At 54.1% G+C, this 21,715-nt stretch overlaps 6 protein-coding genes across 6 annotated transcripts; 5 read left to right on the top strand and 1 right to left on the bottom strand.

The window, feature by feature from the left end:
- Window positions 1-4,119: 4,119 nt before the first annotated feature.
- Window positions 4,120-4,656, bottom strand: CPAR01_13608 (uncharacterized protein; the record flags this gene model as incomplete). Its single annotated transcript, XM_060497860.1, has 2 exons — window positions 4,120-4,450; window positions 4,514-4,656. Coding segments are annotated over 2 exons (474 nt in total), but the record flags the coding sequence as incomplete, so codon positions are not given.
- A 6,856-nt stretch (window positions 4,657-11,512) lies between these two features.
- Window positions 11,513-12,157, top strand: CPAR01_13609 (uncharacterized protein; the record flags this gene model as incomplete). Its single annotated transcript, XM_060497861.1, has 1 exon — window positions 11,513-12,157. One exon carries the CDS (start codon window positions 11,513-11,515, stop codon window positions 12,155-12,157), a length of 645 nt encoding a protein of 214 aa, XP_060343329.1.
- Window positions 12,158-13,774: 1,617 nt separating this feature from the next.
- CPAR01_13610 (uncharacterized protein) lies at window positions 13,775-14,002 on the top strand (the record flags this gene model as incomplete). The annotated part of the gene is made up of 1 exon (XM_060497862.1): window positions 13,775-14,002. The coding sequence occupies one exon, from the start codon at window positions 13,775-13,777 to the stop codon at window positions 14,000-14,002; it is 228 nt and encodes a 75-aa protein (XP_060343330.1).
- A 122-nt stretch (window positions 14,003-14,124) lies between these two features.
- Window positions 14,125-14,691, top strand: CPAR01_13611 (uncharacterized protein; the record flags this gene model as incomplete). Its single annotated transcript, XM_060497863.1, has 2 exons — window positions 14,125-14,616; window positions 14,659-14,691. Coding segments are annotated over 2 exons (525 nt in total), but the record flags the coding sequence as incomplete, so codon positions are not given.
- A 3,554-nt stretch (window positions 14,692-18,245) lies between these two features.
- CPAR01_13612 (uncharacterized protein) lies at window positions 18,246-19,089 on the top strand (the record flags this gene model as incomplete). The annotated part of the gene is made up of 3 exons (XM_060497864.1): window positions 18,246-18,458; window positions 18,511-18,555; window positions 18,631-19,089. Coding segments are annotated over 3 exons (717 nt in total), but the record flags the coding sequence as incomplete, so codon positions are not given.
- A 548-nt stretch (window positions 19,090-19,637) lies between these two features.
- On the top strand, window positions 19,638-21,491 carry CPAR01_13613 (uncharacterized protein; the record flags this gene model as incomplete). The annotated part of the gene is made up of 4 exons (XM_060497865.1): window positions 19,638-20,363; window positions 20,609-20,801; window positions 21,055-21,408; window positions 21,463-21,491. 4 exons carry the CDS (start codon window positions 19,638-19,640, stop codon window positions 21,489-21,491), a joined length of 1,302 nt encoding a protein of 433 aa, XP_060343333.1.
- Window positions 21,492-21,715: the final 224 nt, after the last annotated feature.

Genomic DNA, 21,715 nt, shown 5'->3' on the forward strand with positions numbered 1-21,715 from the left:
CTCTTGCATGGCGCTTCTGTACGGACGCCAGGCCGGCTGGAGAGAGTGAGATGGAGGAGACCTTTCATCAGGAGGATCGAGAAATTTAATCGCCAAAGGTAGTCACAATCCACTAGCCGTGAAAGGATGATGTTCCCTAGTCGCACCATGCTCCCAGCTCGAGGACCGATTGCTGCATCTTCCCTAGTGTATGTTCACCATCGCGCTTCTCAGTCGTATCAGTGTTTCTTGTATCGTGAATTGCGGGAGCCGTCGGCACCATTGGGAGCATATTGGAGCACTCATCTGCCACTATCCCTTTCAGAGATCGCCGAGAACAAAGAAAGTCACCAACTAGTTGGTAGACGGTCGTTGGTGAAGTACGATAATGTTGTCCTTCTCCGCGAGGGCTATAGTAGGGAGCCATGAGTGCTGGGAGCCAAGCCAGGACGAGATAGTGGCGGAAGCGAGAGTGTCACTATTGTAAGTTGCTAATTGGTATAGTTATATTGCCGGATGTCTGTTATTTGTCTTCTTCACTAAGATACCTTCAGAGGCACCCTCGACGGCGGCGGCGGCGGCGGCGACGTTCGGATCTCTGTAGTCTCAAGCTATGCCTTTCGGAAGCTGCTGGTCTGATAGGTAGACCTCCCAAGAACGTATCGTACCATTCAGTAGCCCCAACGGTTGTACACTAGAAATAAATAGCCCAAACGACAGCCACAGGCTGACTCCCAATGCATGTCGATTTGCGGGATGAATGCAGCTGATAGACCATCCTCTCGCACGGACAACGTTCACTGACGAGATCGACCTGTTGTTGGGATGAGTGACTAGCTCTGTAAACATCTAGGCGGTTTCAATGCCCATAATCTCCAAGCTCGTATCTTTCCAAGGTCACCTGCTGTCTGTTAATCCTTGGCCGCCGACGAAAGTTTCGCCGCTCAGGGGTTCGATATCATCTGGATGAAGCATTGCGCATCGAGAATGGCCCGTCATCCTGCCAGAGGGAACACCCATGGATTGGGACTTGAACAGTAAATGCCAAAGGGAGCAAGGATGGGCATATTTGAAGCTGTATCATCCGATGTTTCTTATAGAGTTCGATAGTCGGCGGTACAGTTCTTCGCAAGAGTACGCGCGGTTTGCAGGAGGAATACTCCAGCCAGCCCTTCCAGTACAAGCATTATCGATGCTGCTTTGACTGGTGATCCCGAGATGATGAGCATCGCTAGAGAACCGTGATTTGCGTTGGCTCGCAGGGTAAGCGCAAGACATATTGTCGCGCACACACTCTGGCCTCTGTTGAAACTGGGCCGGACCTTGTCAGATGTCGGCGAATGCAAATCATCGGCCACGGGAAAGGCGACAACCTCTCTTTGTCGGCCCTCTCGCCGGCAAGAGGAGGTTTCGTCTGCCCAAGCCCCTATCGTATCTCATTGCTCCGGCTGGTTTGAGAGGCTCGAGGAAATCGAGATGGGAGAGACTGGCCAACGCAGGTTCTTTCCCAAGAGCCGTAGGAATATTCAAGTCATGGACAAATTTCTTGACGAGTCGGGAGTAAAAATGATGCATTGGCCAGATTTTGCCCCTTCTTTGGTCATGGCGGCACGTGTATCAAGTCTTTCCGGAACCCTGGATGGGAAGTTGGCGTGGTGAGGCTCAATTCCAAGTACCAATACGTGCCACAACCAAATAACGAGTGGATGGTCGGTAGATTTCACTGACTGAGTACTGAGGCCGATCTAAGCCGACACCAGTCCAAATAGGCCGTGTGGTAACCAGCCGTGCCAGCCTGCCACGCTTGCCTACGCCTGCCCGCAGCCAGAACTCATCATGTGCCGTGCGGTCGAGCATGAATTGCCCGATTTGATTGGACACGACCTTAATGCAGATGGCCATGGCACGCAGCATGCGTCCTTAGTACTCGAAAGGACCGCCGTACTTGGTTTCTCGGTTGTCCTCCGAACGCTAGACGCAGAAACATTTCAGCACGCCACCCGGGAATGTGCTTAGTCGGCCGAGATGATGACTCAGCTTGACCTGTACCACCGTCTACGGCACGCACGTAACCGATCTTCGATTGATGCCCCGTCGGTCTTGGATTTCAAGGCTTTTGGCGGAGGCGCAAGTTTTTTCAGTGATCATCATTGCCCGGAGCTCGCTCTTTCGCGTCCAGGGCTGGGCGCGTGGAGCGTCTTTGGTCGATCAATGGCAGGCAACAGAAGCAGCCGATCGACAGGGCGCAAAAATCCCTGACTATGCGTGAGATGAGCACTCTTACGAGCCACTGCTGTGAGGTCGCGAGTCAGGTTCCGAGGTGTTGATGCAGAAGACAATCTGCAGAACGACCAGTTACAATAGTGAGGTAGTCATATGAGCTGGTAAAGAAAGAAACCCTAGCCGGGTTGGAGGAGTTTGATGCTCTCATCGACTCGTAAGTTTCGCTGCAAGTAGACTTGATCGAAGGCTGTTTTCGCGGGGTTTGAAATGTTTCTGGCCGCACCTCCAGTCTGATGCAACTCCTCTTTGTGGCAGGATTACCAAGTAATAGACTCAATTATCGCGGCGGATCGCTGGGCTAGTAAACGTGGGGAGGTATCCGTGGTATCCCATTGTCGCACGCATTAGCTAGCAGCTGAAGCACCCGGTGACATCTTCTCCATACACTGAACGTTTTGCAGCGAAGACAGCACCGATAGCTGCAAGGGATTGTTTGATTGTGGGGATGCGGTGCTCGATGGGCCGCTCGCCCAGACCAGCTTGACCAGGCCGGATAGCGGAAAGGAATCTGCCCCCCTCGTGGAATTTGCACGATGATACATCATAAAGTTGAACTGCAGTGTATGTACAACCATGCATCACGAACGAGGCGGATTGGCCCAATGGGGATAGCCGAGTGTTGAGGGCCGCCTTACCTGAGAGACTATCGAGTATCGACATCTGTCTGGCTGGGGTGGACATGTGCGCATCGTGTGTAAGTAAGCCCTGTCTGGATCCGTGTGGTGAAGATGACCAGGTAGCCCGTACTGTACCCGTGGATGGACGGCTGAAGTAGTGGATCCGAAGCAGGAGGATGATCTTTATGTTCATGTGAACCATTGCCAGGAAAATTGGCCCACGGCAAATGGGGAGATGGGCAAATCGACTTTCCCACTGCTGCCGGCCGACAGAGTGTCTTTTCGCCTCCTCGCCTCGTACCTCCACTTGGATTGCTCCGCTGCCGGCCGTGTTTCTCGGAATCTGGCGCGTCCGATCTCGACTGTTCCCGGATGTTTGTACACACGGATGCTGATAGGCGCGGCGTAAACAGCGGAGCCATCGTGATAGGTGCCTCAATTGGCTGCAGCCTGGAGCCGGGAGCCTTGAGCCTTTTTCTCCTTGAAATCCTTTCCACTTCGTTCCCATTCCCTCTCCCGTAGGCGTAGGGCAGACGTCTCAGCCGTCCGGCTCTAGCGGGTATGCACGGCCTTCCCACTCTCCTCTGTGGTCCCTTCACCGCTAACTCGCCCTTCGTCGACCAGCGAGAGGCATGCGGGAATGCCCTTGATGGCCTGTCTGCTTGTTGTCCACATGCGCATGTCTCCTTGGCCGTGGCCCGCGCACCGCTTTTGGCCGTCGTCACTGGCCGCTGTGGATGTGTGATACTCGGCCAACTGGCGGCGAGTGAAATAAGCCGTTTTCCCAGCATCCAGGTTGCACTTTATCCATGCGCGTTACCTAAGGACATGCAGGTCGTGCCAGTTGCGATCACAGTGCCAGAATTGATGTCTTGGTCACTGTCTGCTGAGCCAGCGCAACCCACCCACCCCAATTCAACCAGGGGGAATGAAGCATCCTTGCGCGTTGGGGGCTTGAAATTGGCTGCACTCTGCTTGACACCATCGGGTGCTGCCAGGAAGTCGACGACACCTCCGGGGGGGACTGACCGCCTGGTGGCCTCATGACTTCATCCATCAGGGGTGCCATATGCCATTGTCGCACAATGTCCCTGATGGTCTGGCCTCGCGGAATGTCCAGCAACATGTGAGACGTATCGGCTAGAGCAACTCGTCAACTGGGGATCACTGTCTGCGGTCGAATAGCTCGAAAGAGGCGCTTTTCCGGGTTGGTTTCTGAACCTTGGCAATGATTCCATCATCATTTTAGCGGCACTTGAGGCGCCTGTCCCTTCTGCCCTAGCTGCTGCACAAGCCTCGAAGCGTTGGGAGTCAGGTATCCGTAGTCAGGAACATATGTCTCAGACAAGCCTTGAAACTTGCTTCTTGGCTTTGCTGGAAAGAGTGCTGACACCTGCTCGTTGTGGCGATCCATATCCATCAATTGATCCCTTTGGTGCACGGGACTTGTTCTTTCCAGAGCAGCGTTATGCAGACCGCGATGCCTGACACTTGGCATGCTGCATGGCTCTCCCATTCGATTCGCGGTGGCATTGAATCCTGATTGATCGAGGCCGTGCACACCTTCCCTTCTATACTGCGAGATGGTGTCAAACGATCATGATCTGTTTATTATGAGTATCCGTACTCCGTACCGAGCTGACCAGATATCGATGGGGAGAAGGCGGCCGAGGTCGAATTCTGCCGGTGAATTGTTCGAATCCGAGTAATAATCAAAAGATCCACCCGTATTCGATCGAATTAGCAACCTCTCGTTCTGCAGCCTGAAAGAGGCAGAAAGGCGGTGTGAGCAAGACACTTGCCCTGTGTGGACAATGCTGCATGCTGCGAGATTGGTTCCAGCCTCACGAAAAACTCAAAATCCCCCCTCTGGCTTGGGCATCAAATGACAGACGCGAAGGTCTTCCGAAATGCAAAGAACAGCCGAAAGTGACCCCGTTCTAACCATCGGTGGGCCTGTTTGATGGAGAAAAATCCTTGCTGCCGAGGTGTGCTTCCGATATTGGCTGGGAAGTTGTGCGGCGAGGGATCAGAAGAGGGCACAAGCTTGTCAAGAATTAGGTAGAGAGAGAGAGAGAGAAAGAGGGGAGTCGTACAGGACCAGGCAGGAGATGATAAGAAAGGAAATGAGGAGGAAAGCATACGGAGTACGGCAGCGACCAAAGCCGAAATCGAATGAAGAACCGCTTCGAGCCTTCAAGCCGCCCGCTATCCGCGATAAAGACGCGAAGGTAAATCGAGGTACCACGCGATATTACCTTGCGGCTGTGAGGTTAGCACGATGACAACCTTGTCTAGCCACGCTTAGTCTTGGGCCATCTTCTTCTCCTCATTGCCCTGCAACGACGCTCACAGCGTTCATCAATAGCACCGGAAACGATTAACCAGTAACTCGTTGCCAGCACAACTCTAATTGAGTATTGTCTGCGGTTGTGCAACATTGTCCACGAAGATATGCGACAGTCCACGATGGCTGCTGACATGGGCTTGTCCAGGCGAGACGGTTCGTAGGCGCTCATACGATAGTTGGACAGGGTCAAGCCATTGTCCTATGGCGTGGGTTGGGCGGTAGGACTGTCGTGCTCCGAACGGCATGGTCTGCACATCAGTGGATACTTCCACGTGAGGCAGTATCGACCAGAGTGCAGACATCGGGGGCGTACAAAGTTTTAGTCTGCACGTGGAGTGCCTCGCTGAGGTGGTATTTGAGCTTGACAAGGGACGTGCGAGCAGAATCCCAGGCCCATGCGAGGAGGGTGTGGAGGGGTAGGCAGGCCCCAAAATCGTAGACGTTATGGTGACTGGCTTCTGTCCCCTCGATCCAGTCTGGTCTAACTGAGTGTTGCAGCGATATTCGGTCGTCCGCTGGGGCATGGTAGGAATCCAGCCATGCCAGAGCCAAGGTAAGCTCGGGGGTTTTTTTTATTTTTATTTTTTTATTATTTTTTTTTACTGGCAGCTGTCCAGATAGATTCGACGGCAAGAGAGAAAAGTGCGGTAGTGAGACGACCAACCAGCAGCGGCCGACATGGATGTTAGCCAAGGGAAGAGGAGTAGAGTAGACCTGGGAGTGGCTGTTGTTTCTGAGCTGCATACTTCAGGCAATTGGAATCACGGCATGGATAATGCGGTCAGAAACTTTGGGTCTGATGACCTTGTCCTGCTGCTTGTCGTCCCGAGGTATCCGCGCGACCTCGTCCCGACTTCTCGTGTTCCTCTGGAATCCGCGGCCCAATATGGGTCTATCCTGTCTAAATGTCGTTTCTATCATTTGCCCTTTTCGCGTGGCTGTAATGAGTATAGCTGTGTATGAGGGAACCTCCTGCTGTTGCTGTCTCGTTCACCCATTGACGGTGATAATACGCCAGCTACGGAGTGATACCTCAGTCGGAACAGGGTCAAATTATGCGCCGGAACAAACCGGGTGTATGATAGAAACAAAAGGACGCAAAGAGACTGGTACCGTTGGAAAAACTTGTCGTCGGGCAAAGCGGTTGCCGGCCCTGCTTTGGGTGTCGGGGAAATTACGGTTGGTTGTCAAATTCGTGATTCATAGGGACGCATGATTGAGATCGATGCAAAGGATGATGCCGACACCGCGTCATGACGGTGACAATTCTGAGAATGAAGTGTTTGGACGGCTGAGGGGAGTGTGGCTGCGGGCTGACGGGCGCTTGCCGCTGTCGAGTTTGTTATTCGGGCGAAATGTACGGATGGATATTTGACGGCGCATGATATGCCGCTTTGACTGGTCGCAGCTGGTTGGATTCGTTGACAAATGAGCGTGCGTAGCAAAAGGAAGCCAAAGTCGTACGCCTCCTTGTCAAAAGTTGACATGTTGACATGTTGCATGCTGGAGTAAATTCTGGGCGGCTGATTTCCTCGTGTATCCGTACACCAACTTCATGGAGGCTCTGCTAATCGTGACTTAGGGCGGCGCAGTGACTAGCTAGTTGTCCCGGAACACTGGGCCGGACGGCTTGTCGTTGGAACAAACGTGCAAGCATGTACACATCGCCGCTAGCACGTTTGGTGGTCGTCCCGAGGATGAATTGGCGCTGAGCATCCATACAGAGTACGGGCTTGTGTGTACGGAGACGGTGCATGTACTCTGTAGGGACGTGGTAGATATGTAGGTGCGAGGTCAAGGGCGAGAGAAAACGGCCTTTGGACTGGTTTGGTTTGGTTTAGTTTTGGACTGGTTCCCGTTCCTTCGGGGGGGGGCGACCAACAACTTTGGAGAAGAAGCAGACACTGTGCCCCTCAGGGGCATTAACGCTTGCTTAGTCGAATCCCAGCGGTTTGGGTCGCTTGAGATCTGTCGACGCCCTAACCTTCGCGACAGATCACTCTAGCAGCGGGCTGCGTTTCTTGGTGAACCCCCAAACCAGGGTGTCGGGATTTGCCTAGTTCATTCGAGTATAGCCCATAGATTGGGGATTGGGGGACCTGAGCTTCTTGAGCACACAGTAGCCCTAAAAGCACATTGGCGTCGGTTCCTGGGCTGGCGCTGACGCCGGCGCTTTTGTAGGAGCCACGGCCACATTGGCATTAACTTGGGCAAGGCTGTCTCGACATGCCTGGACAAGGGACGGTCGGTCGGTAGCGTGCAGGTTATGGGTAGAAAAGGAGCCCGAATTGTTGGTGAGCCTAGCGATAATAGCAAGCAAGCTCGCAAGGGCGGCAGCATATGGACAGCAGCGACAACGGCGACAACGGCGGCAATTGTGATGTGATGATTGTAATTTGTAACGCATTCAATTGCTTGCAGGACCGGGGGGGGGGGGGATCAAATTCGTATCGGACGCCGAACGACTCGGTCATGGAGTGAGCGGTGAGAGGTGTGACTGTGAGCGTAAACATCCCAGTGACCGGGAGGGGGGCGGCTAGACAGTCTCGAGGTCGAAAGTCGAACACGTATTCGTAGACGATGATTTGAACATGGAGACAGGCAGGGCGCAGGCATTGCAACGGTAGGTGGCGGTTAAGTTGTTGATTTGCAAGCAGGGAATCGGGAGTCTGGAGATGACAGACTGAGGTGCGCAACTAAGGTGCCGTGGCATGCGTGGGTGCACACTCCGAGTCCGTAGTCATACGCAGTAAGGTACTCCGTCGGTAGGAAGGACTGGCGGGAGGATGTATGTTCCATTGGGCGAGTGGCGAAGCGGGCGAGAGGCGGCGGGCACGGCGGGAAAGAATGACCCAAGAATAACGGGATGCAAATGTCACTGAGGGATTTCCCCGAGGTCCCGCCACTGGCAGAAATGGGACCTGGCAGGTTCAGATTCGAAAGCAAATGGAAGGAAACGTGAAGACAACTGGAAGCACTCCTTCTCCGCTCCTGCAACAATTGAGCTCGGGAAAGGACAAAAGTGATGAGTGCTTGCAGAGTACATATTACTGTACTTGCCTTTTTGCCGTTCCATTTCACCAGCTGACAAGAGTTCTGCCTCAAGTACAATTAATTCAAGGTACCTTAGGTAGGAGGTATGCGAGGTATTTCTTGAGTTGGAAGGCACGAAAGGCATTACTTTTGTAACGTGGAAAGTGTGTGGGCATCTATGCGCCAAAGCGATTGTGCTGCGCACCTACTCCGCAAGCAAGTGGTAGTAACATACCAAAGTTGAAGGTGCCGTGGGCGCCTGCTTCATGGGGAGGTGGCACGGTGGTACACATGGAGGACTGCCCAGGAAAGTGCCATAAATGCTTGAAGTGCATGATGACCTGATCCAATCAGACGTAGACGGCTACATGCCTGTGGAAGTAGCCCTCACCTCGATTTAGAGCGAGCTCACCGAGAGCAGGCACGATTAAGTACTGCCATGGCAGGCACGACCGCTTCCCAGCGGCCACTTCCGGCCGAGGCCGTGCCACGGTCGTCCGTCCACCTTCACCGTCACCGTCGCCATCGCCGTTGTTACTCGGCAAGAGCAGTCACTACCCGTACTCGCTTGCAAGTTCCAGCCCTTCCATTCTCACAGTACTCCGTACGGAAGGAGTACCTTATGGATGCTTCTTGTCCAAAGTCCCACCTCAATTTTGGATAACTGCACTTTTGTTTTCAGTTCCACCGAGGCATGTGTAATTGATATGTGCCATTGTTACTGCCCAGTATCCGCCTCCTCCGATTTTCGACTCCGCATGCATCTTTTGGTTGTCTTGGAAGGCATCTTTGGTATGGAGTCGCGGAGTACCCACTTCTCATCATTTTGCAGTGCAAATTAACCTGGATGGCAAGGTATGAATGTCGAATGCTCGCCGCCGCAGTCATACAGGGTCGCGGGCTGTCACAATTAAGCGAGGGGTAACCAGGAGGGAAAAGGAACAAGCCCTCACATCACATCCCCTGCTCTCTATCCGTACGTAGTAGTGTACACCAAGTCGCTTGGGTTTCTGGGAAGCTGTTCAGGGTCTCCCGGTGCTCCAGCCCTCTGGAAATTTTCTGAAGCAAGGAGAAGGGAACTAACTAGTGGGCTACAGCCTACAGCCTACCGACCTTACAAACAGGGCGGGGGAAGCAGCACACTGTGGTAATTGACATGGTGGAGGGCGAGGTTCAAGGTAGAGGGTACGGAGGGGAAAAGGAGAGGGGAGGGGGGGCATTCCCATGGATGGGATGCAGGGCAAGCTGGATGCTGCAGCTCCTGGCAAGGAACCCAATAAAGGTTGCCTGGAGGGCTGGGCCACCCCTTCCCATCTTTTACCCCCCAATTGCCCCCCTTTTCCTTTGACTTCATTGACTGAGCGCTTGACCAGGACTGGACCTCACCAAAGCCGTGCAGTGCACCACGCAATGCGAAATACGGAGTATGGAGGACAGAAACAGAAAACCTCGAATCTGGTCGACTTCAAACCCTGGCATCTGAGCCCCCTCCCCCCCTCCGTCTCGCGTTTGGCTCGGTATTCCTGGTAAATCCGCCCCCGGCAGATCTCAGCTGCGACAAAGTCGACGTGGAGGGGTGGCCCGTCCGTCCTCGTCCCCTCGCGAGGTCGCCCGGCCTTGAGGTGCCCGATGACAGGGGGATGCACAAGCGAAGGGAAAACCCCATTTCCAAAATCGAGGAAGCGGATGCCGCTAGCTGCCTTTCCAGTTAGCACCAAACAGCCCTCATCCCCGAGGCTATTCTCTCCAAGCGAATTCTGACCCTCTGCTCTTCAGGAAACCCACCCTTCACGAATTGGAAGCCAAACGTGTATCGATTGTCGATTGTCGAATCTCCGGCTTCCCCAAGGACCTCGTCTTAACGATGTGTGACACCTTATCACTCCCGTGACGCGGTACGTGTACTCTGTCTCCCTACAGAGTATGAGGGTATCTCTACCTAGATGGTGCCCCCCCCCCGGAGACTCCATCGTAGATTGAGCTTCGCTGCGAAGCAAGGGACTATTCCTTGACGAATTTCGGCAAAACGATCGGAATTTAGCACTCGCGTCAAAAAGCCTACCTCCCAATATCTAGATTTCAAGATCGCAGAGACGACACGAGCTTCAATGTTCGCATTGAGAGGCACGGATGATTGAAGTCACCAGGCTAGCTGTATCCAGCTGCCTTCTCCAGTGCTGTCGTCTTCCTGATTGTCCACACGTTCAATCATCACTAGCTACCTCGACTACGTCGCGTCGCGTCTCGCTCGATCGCACGCTCCTGGTGGATGGGAAACTCGAGACAGGATGAGCCAGCCTCAGCGTTCGTGTCTGCACCAACACCAGCGCACACCTAGGCCCTAGCTTGGGGAATCGTTTGACAAGTCGAACTTGCGGGGAAAACGCTAAGATAGCCCCCGAGCTACTGTTGGGTGACAGGGACAAGCTCGACATCAGACACTTTGTGTAAGGAGACATGTGCCGTCTCAAGCAACAGGGCTTACAACTTATATCGCTTCAGGGGAATTTGTCTGCAGACTCTAGAGTGAGTATCAAGACGAGACTGTGACTCTCGTGTAGTGGATGGAATCTTTCTTGTACCATTCATCCCCGTTTCTTGGTGGCGCACTCTTGGTCAGCTCAAGGGGGCTCGTTCATAAAACGTGTGCTGATCGACGAGGTTTCTACATCGTAAATACGGTGGTGGCTTCTTCTGCTACAATCCGAGCCCCTCATCTTCAACCTAGTCGTTCACCAAGCCGTTGGAAACGTCCGATATTCAATCCTCGAGGCTTGGCCAGAAAATAAGTTACGCCTTCGTCCCATCAGCAGCTATTCTTGTCGCAGCCCCGTCTATAGACGCAGCTCAGAAATCGACCTTATGGGCTCCACACCAATTAACAGATCAAGTGTAGGAAACCGCCGAACCCCTAAGCATCATAGTCTTGGGGTGATCGCCAGACCAGAGAGTTTAGACCACCGTTTGATCCCAAGCCCTGAACCGGCGCGCCAAAATAACCTTTGAGCGCGACCGAGGTGCCAGCAAGATCCTCGGTGACTATACAAACCTCTAGAACTCTATCAAAGTGCGGTTCTGCGTGCAGGCTATTACCGCCCTCACGAGAAAACGCACAGGACCACGCAGCATTTGTACGGATAGAACAACAGCGCAGAAACGGAGCGAATTCTGTAGCCAAGCATTTGTACGCCAGACCGGACCAGGAGATAGTGCCAAATAACCGACGGTGTCAGAACCAGGTGAGGAGGGAATGTTGGTTTCCATTTCGTCGCTGCTCACAGACCACAGGCCACAATCCACAACCCACCCGAATCCACTCAGTTGTATGTATTTCGTACTTGGTAGCACAATCTCTGTCGCGGGCGGAGAATATTCTGGTAGCAGAGCCCCGTCACGGACGCCGGGGCTAGTGTTGTGTTCAAGACGCCGGGCTCAGAAGTCCCCGAGGCGTCCATGCTGTTTTCGTCCACCTGGATCGACTCTAGTGCAAGCATTCCCTCAACTCCGCCCGAGTCAGGGTCCCACACTCGCGGAGTCTAGATCGCGGGCACCACACGGCAAGTCCCTCTTCAATGTCTCCCCCTTGGCCGGCACCATGAAAGGCGGCCTCTGCTCTCTTTGTTCTCTGTCCGTCGGAAGAGGACACGGACAAGTTACGGGAACGCGTCCAGACAACCGGCTGCTCCTTGCCCGATGCAGTCGAGTCTCAATCGCAATTGTCATTCCTCAGCTGCCGTGCCGAGACGGCCCCGGCGTTGGCGATGACGGATCCGACAGTGCACAATGGCTTCGGGAGACGGCAGTGCTCGTACTGCTTCCTTACGGTACGCATAGTCTCTGGCCATGGTCAGCGAACATGTATGCACAAACGAGGTACCCCACGCATCTACACTAGGCTTCCGTCTGCAACTTGGGACATCTGGCTGTCTGGGTCGCTGGGACGTGTGCATCTCGTCGGGTTTGGGTTTTGGTGATTCGGATATCCAAATTTGCAGGTGTTGGCAATGTTTCTGCAGATGCCAATGCAACCGTAACTGAGCATCTCGACGATCGACAAGGGCATCAAGCTGAATGGCCAGTGATAGATGGAAGAGTCGGCACATCAGCCCCCCTCCCAAGCCCTCAAAGCCAAGGCGAGGCAAGGTGCAGGGGAGGGGGAGCATCAATCTTCACCTTGCATCGCTCGACCTGGTTCGTCGATGGCATGGGGGGAAAAATTGAAGGGAAAAAAAATGAGAGAGAGAGAGAGAGAAGGAGGTGGACCCGGTCACGGACTCCTTCCCAGTTCCCACCCACTTCATCATCCATCAGGCTAGCGCAGAAAAATGGCGCAGATCTCTGTTCTCTGTGGCCTAGGCTCTTGGTGTCCACTTTGGATCCAGAGGAGAAGGAAAGACCCCACCGTCTCGCGTTCCTACCTTCTCTCATCGCAGACCCCAGCATCCATGCCCCCCCCGAGTTTCCCAAATTCCCAAGTCCCCAAGTCCAAAGCCAAGCACCAGCCTGAAGTCGACATATCCCTTTGACCATCTCACGAGACCTCGTAACTCTGCGTCGTACAGTGTGCGTCAATGTTCATATACAAGCCCCATATAAAGATATACCTCTCTCCGCGAATACCCACTCTGGGCCGCCGCCGGGCCACCTGCCTTGCCTACCGCAACACACACCAGATCCGACATTCCCACCTCACATGCCTGTCGCTTAGGTGGTCCCTCTTTTTTTTTTTTTTTTTCCTTTCTCCCTTTCTCTCCTTTGCCCTTCCTCTTGGCTATCAATTCTCTGTTTCCTTGCGCTAGATGCTTGATGCAATTGGAGGTGAGGTGGATGCTTGAGAATCTTCGCTTTGTAGCTCGTCAGCTCACGTACCCTGGACACAGGGCCGCCCAAAAAATTCATCACGATCCGCAGCTGTATTCGTAGACGAACACCGTCACTCTGTCCCACTCATCGGTATTTCCCTCGCGCCCAGCTGGCTGCATCTCAATTCCCGGTATGGACCACCACAGTACGAGCAGGGCACCTAGGCCACGCCGTACACCAAAGACCGTCAGCGGCTCCTCTCAGAGTCCCAGAACCTAACGTCAGGGAACCCCAAGCCAGCTGTGGGCATCCAAATGCACACCACATACACCACACACACCACAAGGACCACATCTACGACCAGGGGAAGGGAAATTTTCAACCCACGGTGCCGCTTCTCTCAGCTCCGCGGCCGCGGTCTTCCGGCCCTGGACCTTGCTCGCTGGTGCCTCGACCTGCCCTGATTCCCTCCTACCAAAAGCTCGACTTTCAGCTTGAGCGCTATTTGCTCGGTACCGAGGCACACGTTACCATCAGTTGCGCACGTTGAATGCCTACGCCTACCGCCCACCAGAGGTACGTCGATCCTCAGTTGCACACCTACCTACTACACACCACACACTCATTTCAGCCCGCGCTCCCGTTCCGCGACGACGCGGCTGTGAGTCTCCTATTCTGGCTCTATCTCCTTCTTCCCCATCCATGTGTGATGTGCCGTATAGTGTGCCTACACTTACCAAGCTCTGTAGCGAGAACCTTACCCGCTGCCCTTTTCCAAACTTCAGGTTGCCTATGCAAGACCCAGGCTCACCAGCCGTCGCCGGCTTGTCTCCCTCTCCCTGGCGCTATCCATACGCATGATCAAGATCAACTCATCTTGGAGCGCTTGCAGACGGTCGATTCGATTTGTACCTACCGCAGCCAACCCCCATCCTAGTTCTTCCTACGCTCAACTGTACGAGATACAAGACACAAGAAAGACGGTACACTCGTTGTGCGCCTAGGCATGCTTTCAGGAGCAAAGGGCATTGCGCAAGTTTTGAACTTGCTCGAAATCATGGCCAAGACCATGCCCAAGCCGTAGAATTTGCCGTCTGGAGGGAGTGCCACGCATCCGGAGGTGCAGAAGCAGGTCGTGCAGCATCCAGCTCGGCATGTCGTCGTGTTCTGGAGACTGGCTGTGCCGTACCGCGGACAGCATGTCTTGGGAGTGCGTGCGGATGTCATGCCAGCCAGTCAGATGGCTTGTCACGCCCTTCACCGGCCACACGCCCCCTTTCGCCGCCACAACTATTTGATTCCCATCCGCTGGGAACCTCGACCGTAAAAATCCCAAAGGTTGAGCAGGGAACAAGGGCCCTCGATTCTCATGGTTGGGGCCCTGCTCGCTGGCTGCCACGCTCTCGTGGCTGTGGCTCTCTGAGTCTTTGCTTTCTCAACTGCGGTGGTCGACGGTCCGCTGCTGCTAGCTACCTACCTTCGTACGCGGCTTTGCTCGCTGGCCAGGCCTGCACAACCATGACCGCCGCCTTTGTTATTAACCAGCTCTTCGTGTGCAGGAAGATATTGCACAGCGATCATGACTGCGTATTGAGTACGGAGCGCTCACGTCCTCGAAAAGACTAGGATCAGGCCCGAATGCGTTTTCTACCCTCGGCCACAATGGGCCATCCGGCACCACCCATCTTGTTCCCTTCTCTCCAAGCATTTGGTGTGGCGTCGTGAAAGGGGAGGGGCGGTCTCAACTATCATTCCTCCATTGAGAAATGGAAATCCAAATACCAGTAACAATCCACACCGACCGCTGCATCACGGAGCAAGTCATCGCCGACCCATCCTATTCCATAGACACACGGCATCCTGGACTTTTCCTCGATGAGTACAGAAGAGTCAAGACGGTACGTTACGATTCGTTCAATACTCTCTAATCAGGTATTTGTCCGTAATCGACGTCTCTCACGCAGTAGTTCTTTGTTTGTATGTTTCTCGTCGACCCCTGCTCGCGAGTCAAGATGGCGGATCCGACACCGGGCAGCTGCAATAGGTAGCTCTCGGGAAGGGGTCCCGATCTTTAGGTCTAGGTAGCGACCAAGTTGGGGGCAAAGAAAAGAAGCTTTTTGCTCTTTCCAGTGGAATCCTTTAATCAACTCTTCTCGGCAGACTCCGTCACGCGCTGAGAGCCGGGAATAAGACCGAATGCCATTGTGCGATTTTCGTAGGCATTGACTCGAATCGACCGAGTTCCTAGTCGACGACTCGATACAACCAACGAGACATAGGTCACGGGAGCCAAGTCATCTTTCTCATCGGGATTTTCGGGTTTCGGTTTTCCACGGGCCACACCTTGGACCCGACATCCTGTCAATTCCAGGTCGAATAATATCATTATTATATGACATTTCTCATTCCTTCTTTGATGGGCGATAAGCATTACGTGCATAGAATTCCAAGGGCATTAGCAAATTTCCCGGCACCTACGAGCATCCCAGGAGGATTGGGGTACCAAAGATTATTAAGACGACAAGCAAAATAAGTGCAAGGAAGGCGCACGTTCTAGCCAGTTAGTTCAACGGCAAACAGCTTCATCGAGCCTGTGGGTGAGCAATATCAATCTGACACGCGACGCGACAAGTAATCTCTAGGGTGTTGCGAATTATGTAGAGTCATTGGAGTCTAGTGTCCAGAGACTAGAGTCCAGACAAGAAAGGAGGTTTGGTCATTTCATTGATTCGATCGTTTCACCCGTTCCGGTCGGAGTCGAGCGTCGTCCAATGGATGGGAAGACTGGATGAGGGATCGAGGTGCTGACCAAGAAAACGCGAAGCAAGCAGTGAAAGAAGAAGCGACGCCATACGCACAGCCAAGGTCTCAAGTCATTCAGTCAAGCCACCGTACTTTTGGCTAGTCCCGGCATCCAGAAAGCGGCGTCGCCAAGCTAAGGGATCCTCAGCTAGTGAGTTAGTGCGCAGAGGACATGCGTCCCCAAGGTGGTTTAGCTGCGAAGCGCACTTTCATCATGCCCCAGTATCGGCATCATCATCATCATCACCACCACCACCATAATTCATCTCCTGTACCCGGGATCCGTAGCGTAACATTGCGAGCGCCCGCGCCGACACCAATCTTCAGACACTGCGGTCAAAGGCCTAGAAGCACCTGCCATCTGCCACCTCATCTGCCACCTGTCAACTCGTATGATTACCAGCTACGTTTGTCTACTAGACTCGAATGCCTACCATAGTACTGTGTTTCTATCTACCTTGGGTGTCGACTGCGATGGAAGGAGGGGGGAGGGGTAGGCCACAGGCAGATATGTAGGTACGTACTCCATACCGCAGAAAGAATTGGAAGCCAACAGCACAAAGTACGCAGTTACGTACCGAAAGACGCTCTTGATGTCTTCCTCCTACGGACGGATACAGCCAGGATGCTTTTAGCAGTAAGGAAAGTTCCCAGGAAGGCACGAGAGGCATACCCCTGCAAAGCGAGCAGTGAAGTCTGAACCTCACCCTCACCTTTTTATCTCACCCCCCCGGTCCCGACGCAAGCAGCCCTGTGGGAGACAGAGGAAAGGCACATGGATGATTCTCACCTGTCGCCTATCTACTTTGGGGGGACATCTCCAGTCTCCAGATTTTGTGACAGGGGTATCGGTACGTACCGACTTCTACACCGTGTCGCCGGGACTGCAGCCTTCTTTCACACCCACCTTCACAGGACGCATGCTCTTCCCATCTTTCACGGCTGCAGTCACCTATCAACTCACATACCTCAAAGACGAGGGACGACGACGACTGACTACGACGATGATACAACTGACGACCTCGTCTGTACCTCGGAGGATACGTACCTCCTGGTCTCTGCTCCTTATACTCCTGAGTCCTTACTCCTCACACATGTTTTTTACCCTTCTATCTGCAATTGGGCATTTGCAAAGGAAAGTAGAGAAAGGGAAATGCCTAGTTACGGAGACAGGGAGATCTGGAGGATAGACGGAGAGGACAAATGCCAAAAAAGAAGAAAAAAAGAAAGCTCACCTCGCCCTCCTGTTGCTTGATCGGCTCCTCTTCTGAAGTTCTGGGTGTGTGTTTTCCATGCCCATCTTGTGCCAATTCACCAATCACTGCTCGCACTCCCCCAGACTCGGTCGTCTGCCCAGTTACATTTCGGAGCAGTCTCGTCGTCAATTTTCCATTTCCTAGGTATCCCAATAATTGCTGCCCTTGCTGCTCAGTCTGATACTTCCGTACTCCGTAGATACCTGACACCTTATCTTATACGTAGACAAGGTACAGAGGAAGGTGGCCCCCCTCTGCTCTGGCCTCTGGGTTGTAGTGTAAGCATTGCCAATTGGGCAGGGCAAGAGCAACAACCTTGGAAAAGGCAACCATACCCACGACTTGGAGCTGAAGGCTGGAGTCTGGAGTCTGGAGGTGTCTGTCTCCCGGGATTTCACCCTTCCACCTCACTCGTCCATCACTTTCACTCACCCCTTCACTCCCAGTCTTCACCCCCTTGACGGTTCACCCTTCATCCTTCCACTCTCCAACGCATCCTTGCCCACCGCACACTCACAGGCCCGTCGACGCGTCTCCACCTGCTGCAAATCAGCCCTCGCGCTGACCCGTCATTCAGGCGTTCCATTATTTCTCTCTCTCTCTCTCTCTTTCTCCTCTCTCTCAAGCTTACCCCATTCTTCCTATCCCTCTTCCGTCGCAAGTATTAAATTCGTCTTCCTCCCGGGAACGGCGCTAAGATCGAACTCCCCTCGTCATAAACCTTCATTGGGTTTACCCCCTTACCCCCTTCCTTAGCCTCGCCTTCCCCCTTCACATTTCCCACACACTGGTGCTTCACCGAGCTGAGCGAGAAGGAGAAAGAGAGAAAGAAAGACCAGACGCGCCAGAACTCAGAGAGTAAGAGAGGCTCACTCGACAACAGAAAAAAATTTACCCCATCTTCATCTCGCTCTTCTTTCATCTCACTACACACACACATACACACACTCACACGCTCCGCCCGCGCTACTTCTCTTTCCTCTGACTAGCACCACGGGAAAACCGCACTACGCAAGACACACGCACGCACGCACGCACGCACGCTCTTTGCTTCCAGCATTCGGCAGCGGCAGCGGCAGCACGAGCACGTACCTCACTCGTCGACGTCGTCAAGTCGAGTAAAGTCGGAAAGACCAGAGGAAGGAGCATCCACCCTCCGCCACCACTCGTGCCCACCAGCCCACTCACCCACCCATCTCGCCCTCCAGTATCCGTAGACTACGTACCTACTTTCGTACCAAGGCCAAGGTCAACCACGCCCCCCTACCGCACGAGCATCGAAGCATCAGCACCCACCACTCAGCTACCTTAGCTACCGTACATACAGTCTACGGAGTATTCCTACACCTCTCTCTCACCCGACACGACACTACCGTACCTCACCCAGCCTGTCGAAAGCTGTGCTGGCTGTACCAGATTCTCCTCGCTCTTGCTGCGTGTGAGTGAGTGCGCACTGCTCCTGCACCAACCAACGCATCACCCAACTCATCACCACCCTCCTCCGCACTGCAGCACACCGCGCTCAGTCGCTTCTTCTGCGTTGCAGCACCTGCATCCCACAGTCTCCTGCATCCCGCCAGCCAGATCAGACAAGAGTCAGTTGCTTTCTCGGGACTCCCATCTGCCATCTCGTCAAGTCAGGTCCCGACCTCTACACCAGGCCAAATCCAGACACACGCCAACCCCGATCAAAGAAGAGGCACACCCTACGCTATACGCAAAGAGGAACCCTTCGACATCCCATCCTCCTCGCCAACCCCACTCAACCTTTAGTCTCCCTCTCCTCGGTGTACGGAGTACCTACCCTCTCATACGCCTACGGCACTGTTCGCCGCCTTTGGCCCAGGTTCCATACACACACCCAGCTCGTGGGCCTTCCCACCCCTGTCCTATCTCCGATCCAGACGCTAAGGACTCGCTCGGCCTGAACTCAAGCGGAGAGCCCAGCCCATCCATTACTACTTAGCGCACTATTTTAGTGTCGCTCTCCCCAGGCAATACCGTCAACCTCTTTCTCAGCCAAAGCGAGTAAGAGCCAGAGGAAAGAGAAAAAAAAAGAGGCGTCCTTTCCGTGATCTGGCAAAGACAACGCTATCCTTGCCACTTTGAGAGATCCTCGCTCAGGGCCGTGGCTAGCGACTTTGTTGTCATCACATCCCCATTTAACCATAAACCCGAGCCCTTGGGTGGCCCGCGCTATCTTGGCCGCCATCTTTATACACCATCGTCGCGCCGCCTCAAGTCTCACTTCACTCCCGACATCACTTGTCTACTACTACTACTACTACTACTTCTTCCATTATCCTTCTTTTCGTTCTTCAAGTGCAAGCCCAACCCGCTACCGCTACTTGAAAGACCGCTTCCTGAGCCATCCCATCGACCGCTCTTGCATCCGGAAAAGAAGAGAAAAGGAACCGCCTACCACGAACCTGCGAACCATTTCCCCGTTGGCTTGAGAACTAAGGACTCTCCGGCCAATTCTTTGCGACCCAAGACGTTCCTCTGAACTGTAGCATGTTCTTGGTCCCAACGCAACACCAGTTCGTTGACAACCACGCATCACTGCTCTCTTCAGGCTCGCCACAGCTTGGAGGTTCCCGCCCAGAAGCCGCTGCCATCAGCTCGCTCCTGACTTCGCTCAGCACCTCTATGGAACGCAGTGCTACCGAGTACTCGCAGTCAGGTTTGCCTTCGCCTTACCCAAGCAACTGCGGCGACACCCGTTCTGAAGGTTCATCTGCAGATCACGCATCTGCTGCGCAATACGCGACCCAACAAGAGGTTCGCCCCAGCAACTACTCTACCTCAGCGACGCCCACCTCCGAGTACAGCGTCTACCCGCCTTCTGCGCGGTCAGGATCCTTCCCTGAACACATTCAGCGATCATACCATCCTGCTAGCAACCACAACGGTGGCAGCGGAGGCATGGCGCAACAAGCAAGCAGTCCGTCTTTGCCCCAGCAAGATGGCCGTAACCATCAGGTCCCTCTGGCCAAGTCTGACCACGATGTACCCATAGATCCGTCGATAGCGGCGCCGAGTCCTACCTACGCGTACGGACAACACTCTCCCTACGGTCCTCCCCCCGGAGACATGTCGCACTCCTACCAGCATCCCGCCTACCAACCCCGTCCCGATTGGACCGGCTACGGCCAACACAGCGCCGGTCCCCTGACTCCCGCAAGCCACGTCTTTCCCCCGACACCGAGCTCTGCCCCTCCCCAGGGACGACCCAGTCAGGTAAGTGAAGGTAGCAGGCGATGTATTCAGGTGTGCCAGCGCGTCAGGAGGAAAAGTTTGCGCCGACTCTATTTACAGTAACTCATCCGAGCAGTGCTCTGCGCTGCAGGATCTGAGAGGCAACCATCCAAAGAGAGGGGGTTCTTTCAGAACTAACTTGGCAGCACGGCCGTTGGCGCAGGGTCGGAGACTGGCACACGCGCGAAATGTCGTCCAATGGAGGAACCAGTGTACTGACGTAACAGTTTGGCAACCAGGTATACTCTTTCGTTCCAATCCCCGGTGCCCAGCAGCACAAGCGACCCCGTCGACGATATGAGGAGATTGAGCGCATGTACAAGTGCGGCTGGAATGGCTGCGAGAAGGCTTATGGCACATTGAACCATCTCAACGCACACGTCACAATGCAGTCTCACGGACAGAAGAGAACACCTGAAGGTACGTTTTGCTGCACAATCTAAATCCCGAGTCGTTGCTGGTGGCGAAATTTGTCGAAATCGCGTTCGCGTTCACGCTGCCAAGCGGTACGCGGGACTAGCGTCGTACATCCCGCAGTTTAGCGAGCCGTGGGTTTTCGCTTGTTTGACCCAGTGCCATCCATGCACATGGCCTAGTGTCCGCGACAAACTTGCGATAAACGCGTCAAGACACTCTTGTCGCAATTCACGGAGGCTAACGTTATGGGAAACAGAGTTCAAGGAAATTCGCAAGGAATGGAAGCAACGTAAGAAGGAGGAGGAGGCCGCTCGCAAGGCCGAGGACGAACGTCAGCGTCAAGCTGCGGCCGCTGCACAGGCCGCTGCCCAGAACGGTTCAGGTGATCCTCAGTCTGCACCCGACGGCTCATCGTCAGCTTCTGCATACGCGCCTGGTCGCCAGGTCCAGTTGCCGCCCATCGGATATCAGCCTTCGCAGTACCCTGCGCCCCCGTCTGGAGGGGTTGCGCAGCAGCCTCTGCCCGAGTACAACGGCTCCCACATGTACTCGGCCAACTACCAACCTCAGTCTCCCTACGGCCAGCCGAACCAGAGCATGTACAACTCACGTGAGTTTCGAATCGTCCGTGTGACTGACCTCGGCCAACTAACTGTATAGGCAGATAACGGTGCTCAGGCTTCAAGCCACTGAGGACGGCTGAGACGCCAACGAAAAGGACCCAACCGTAATGATGAAAGAGGAGATGAGCTTGTACATTATCGGGTTCCCTTTCACACGACGACAGCCGCACATCCGTAAATGTCTATACTACGAACTTTCAACTTCGTTTCTTTCGGCTACTAGACGCGCGGCAAATTCTGGTTTACGAAGCGATATCCGCCACTTGATGGCTTTGGGATTTTCACGTTTCGATC

Source organism: Colletotrichum paranaense (genome assembly GCF_030867605.1).
Source record: "Colletotrichum paranaense strain IMI 384185 chromosome Unknown Scaffold_13.1, whole genome shotgun sequence".
NCBI lineage: Eukaryota > Fungi > Ascomycota > Sordariomycetes > Glomerellales > Glomerellaceae > Colletotrichum > Colletotrichum paranaense.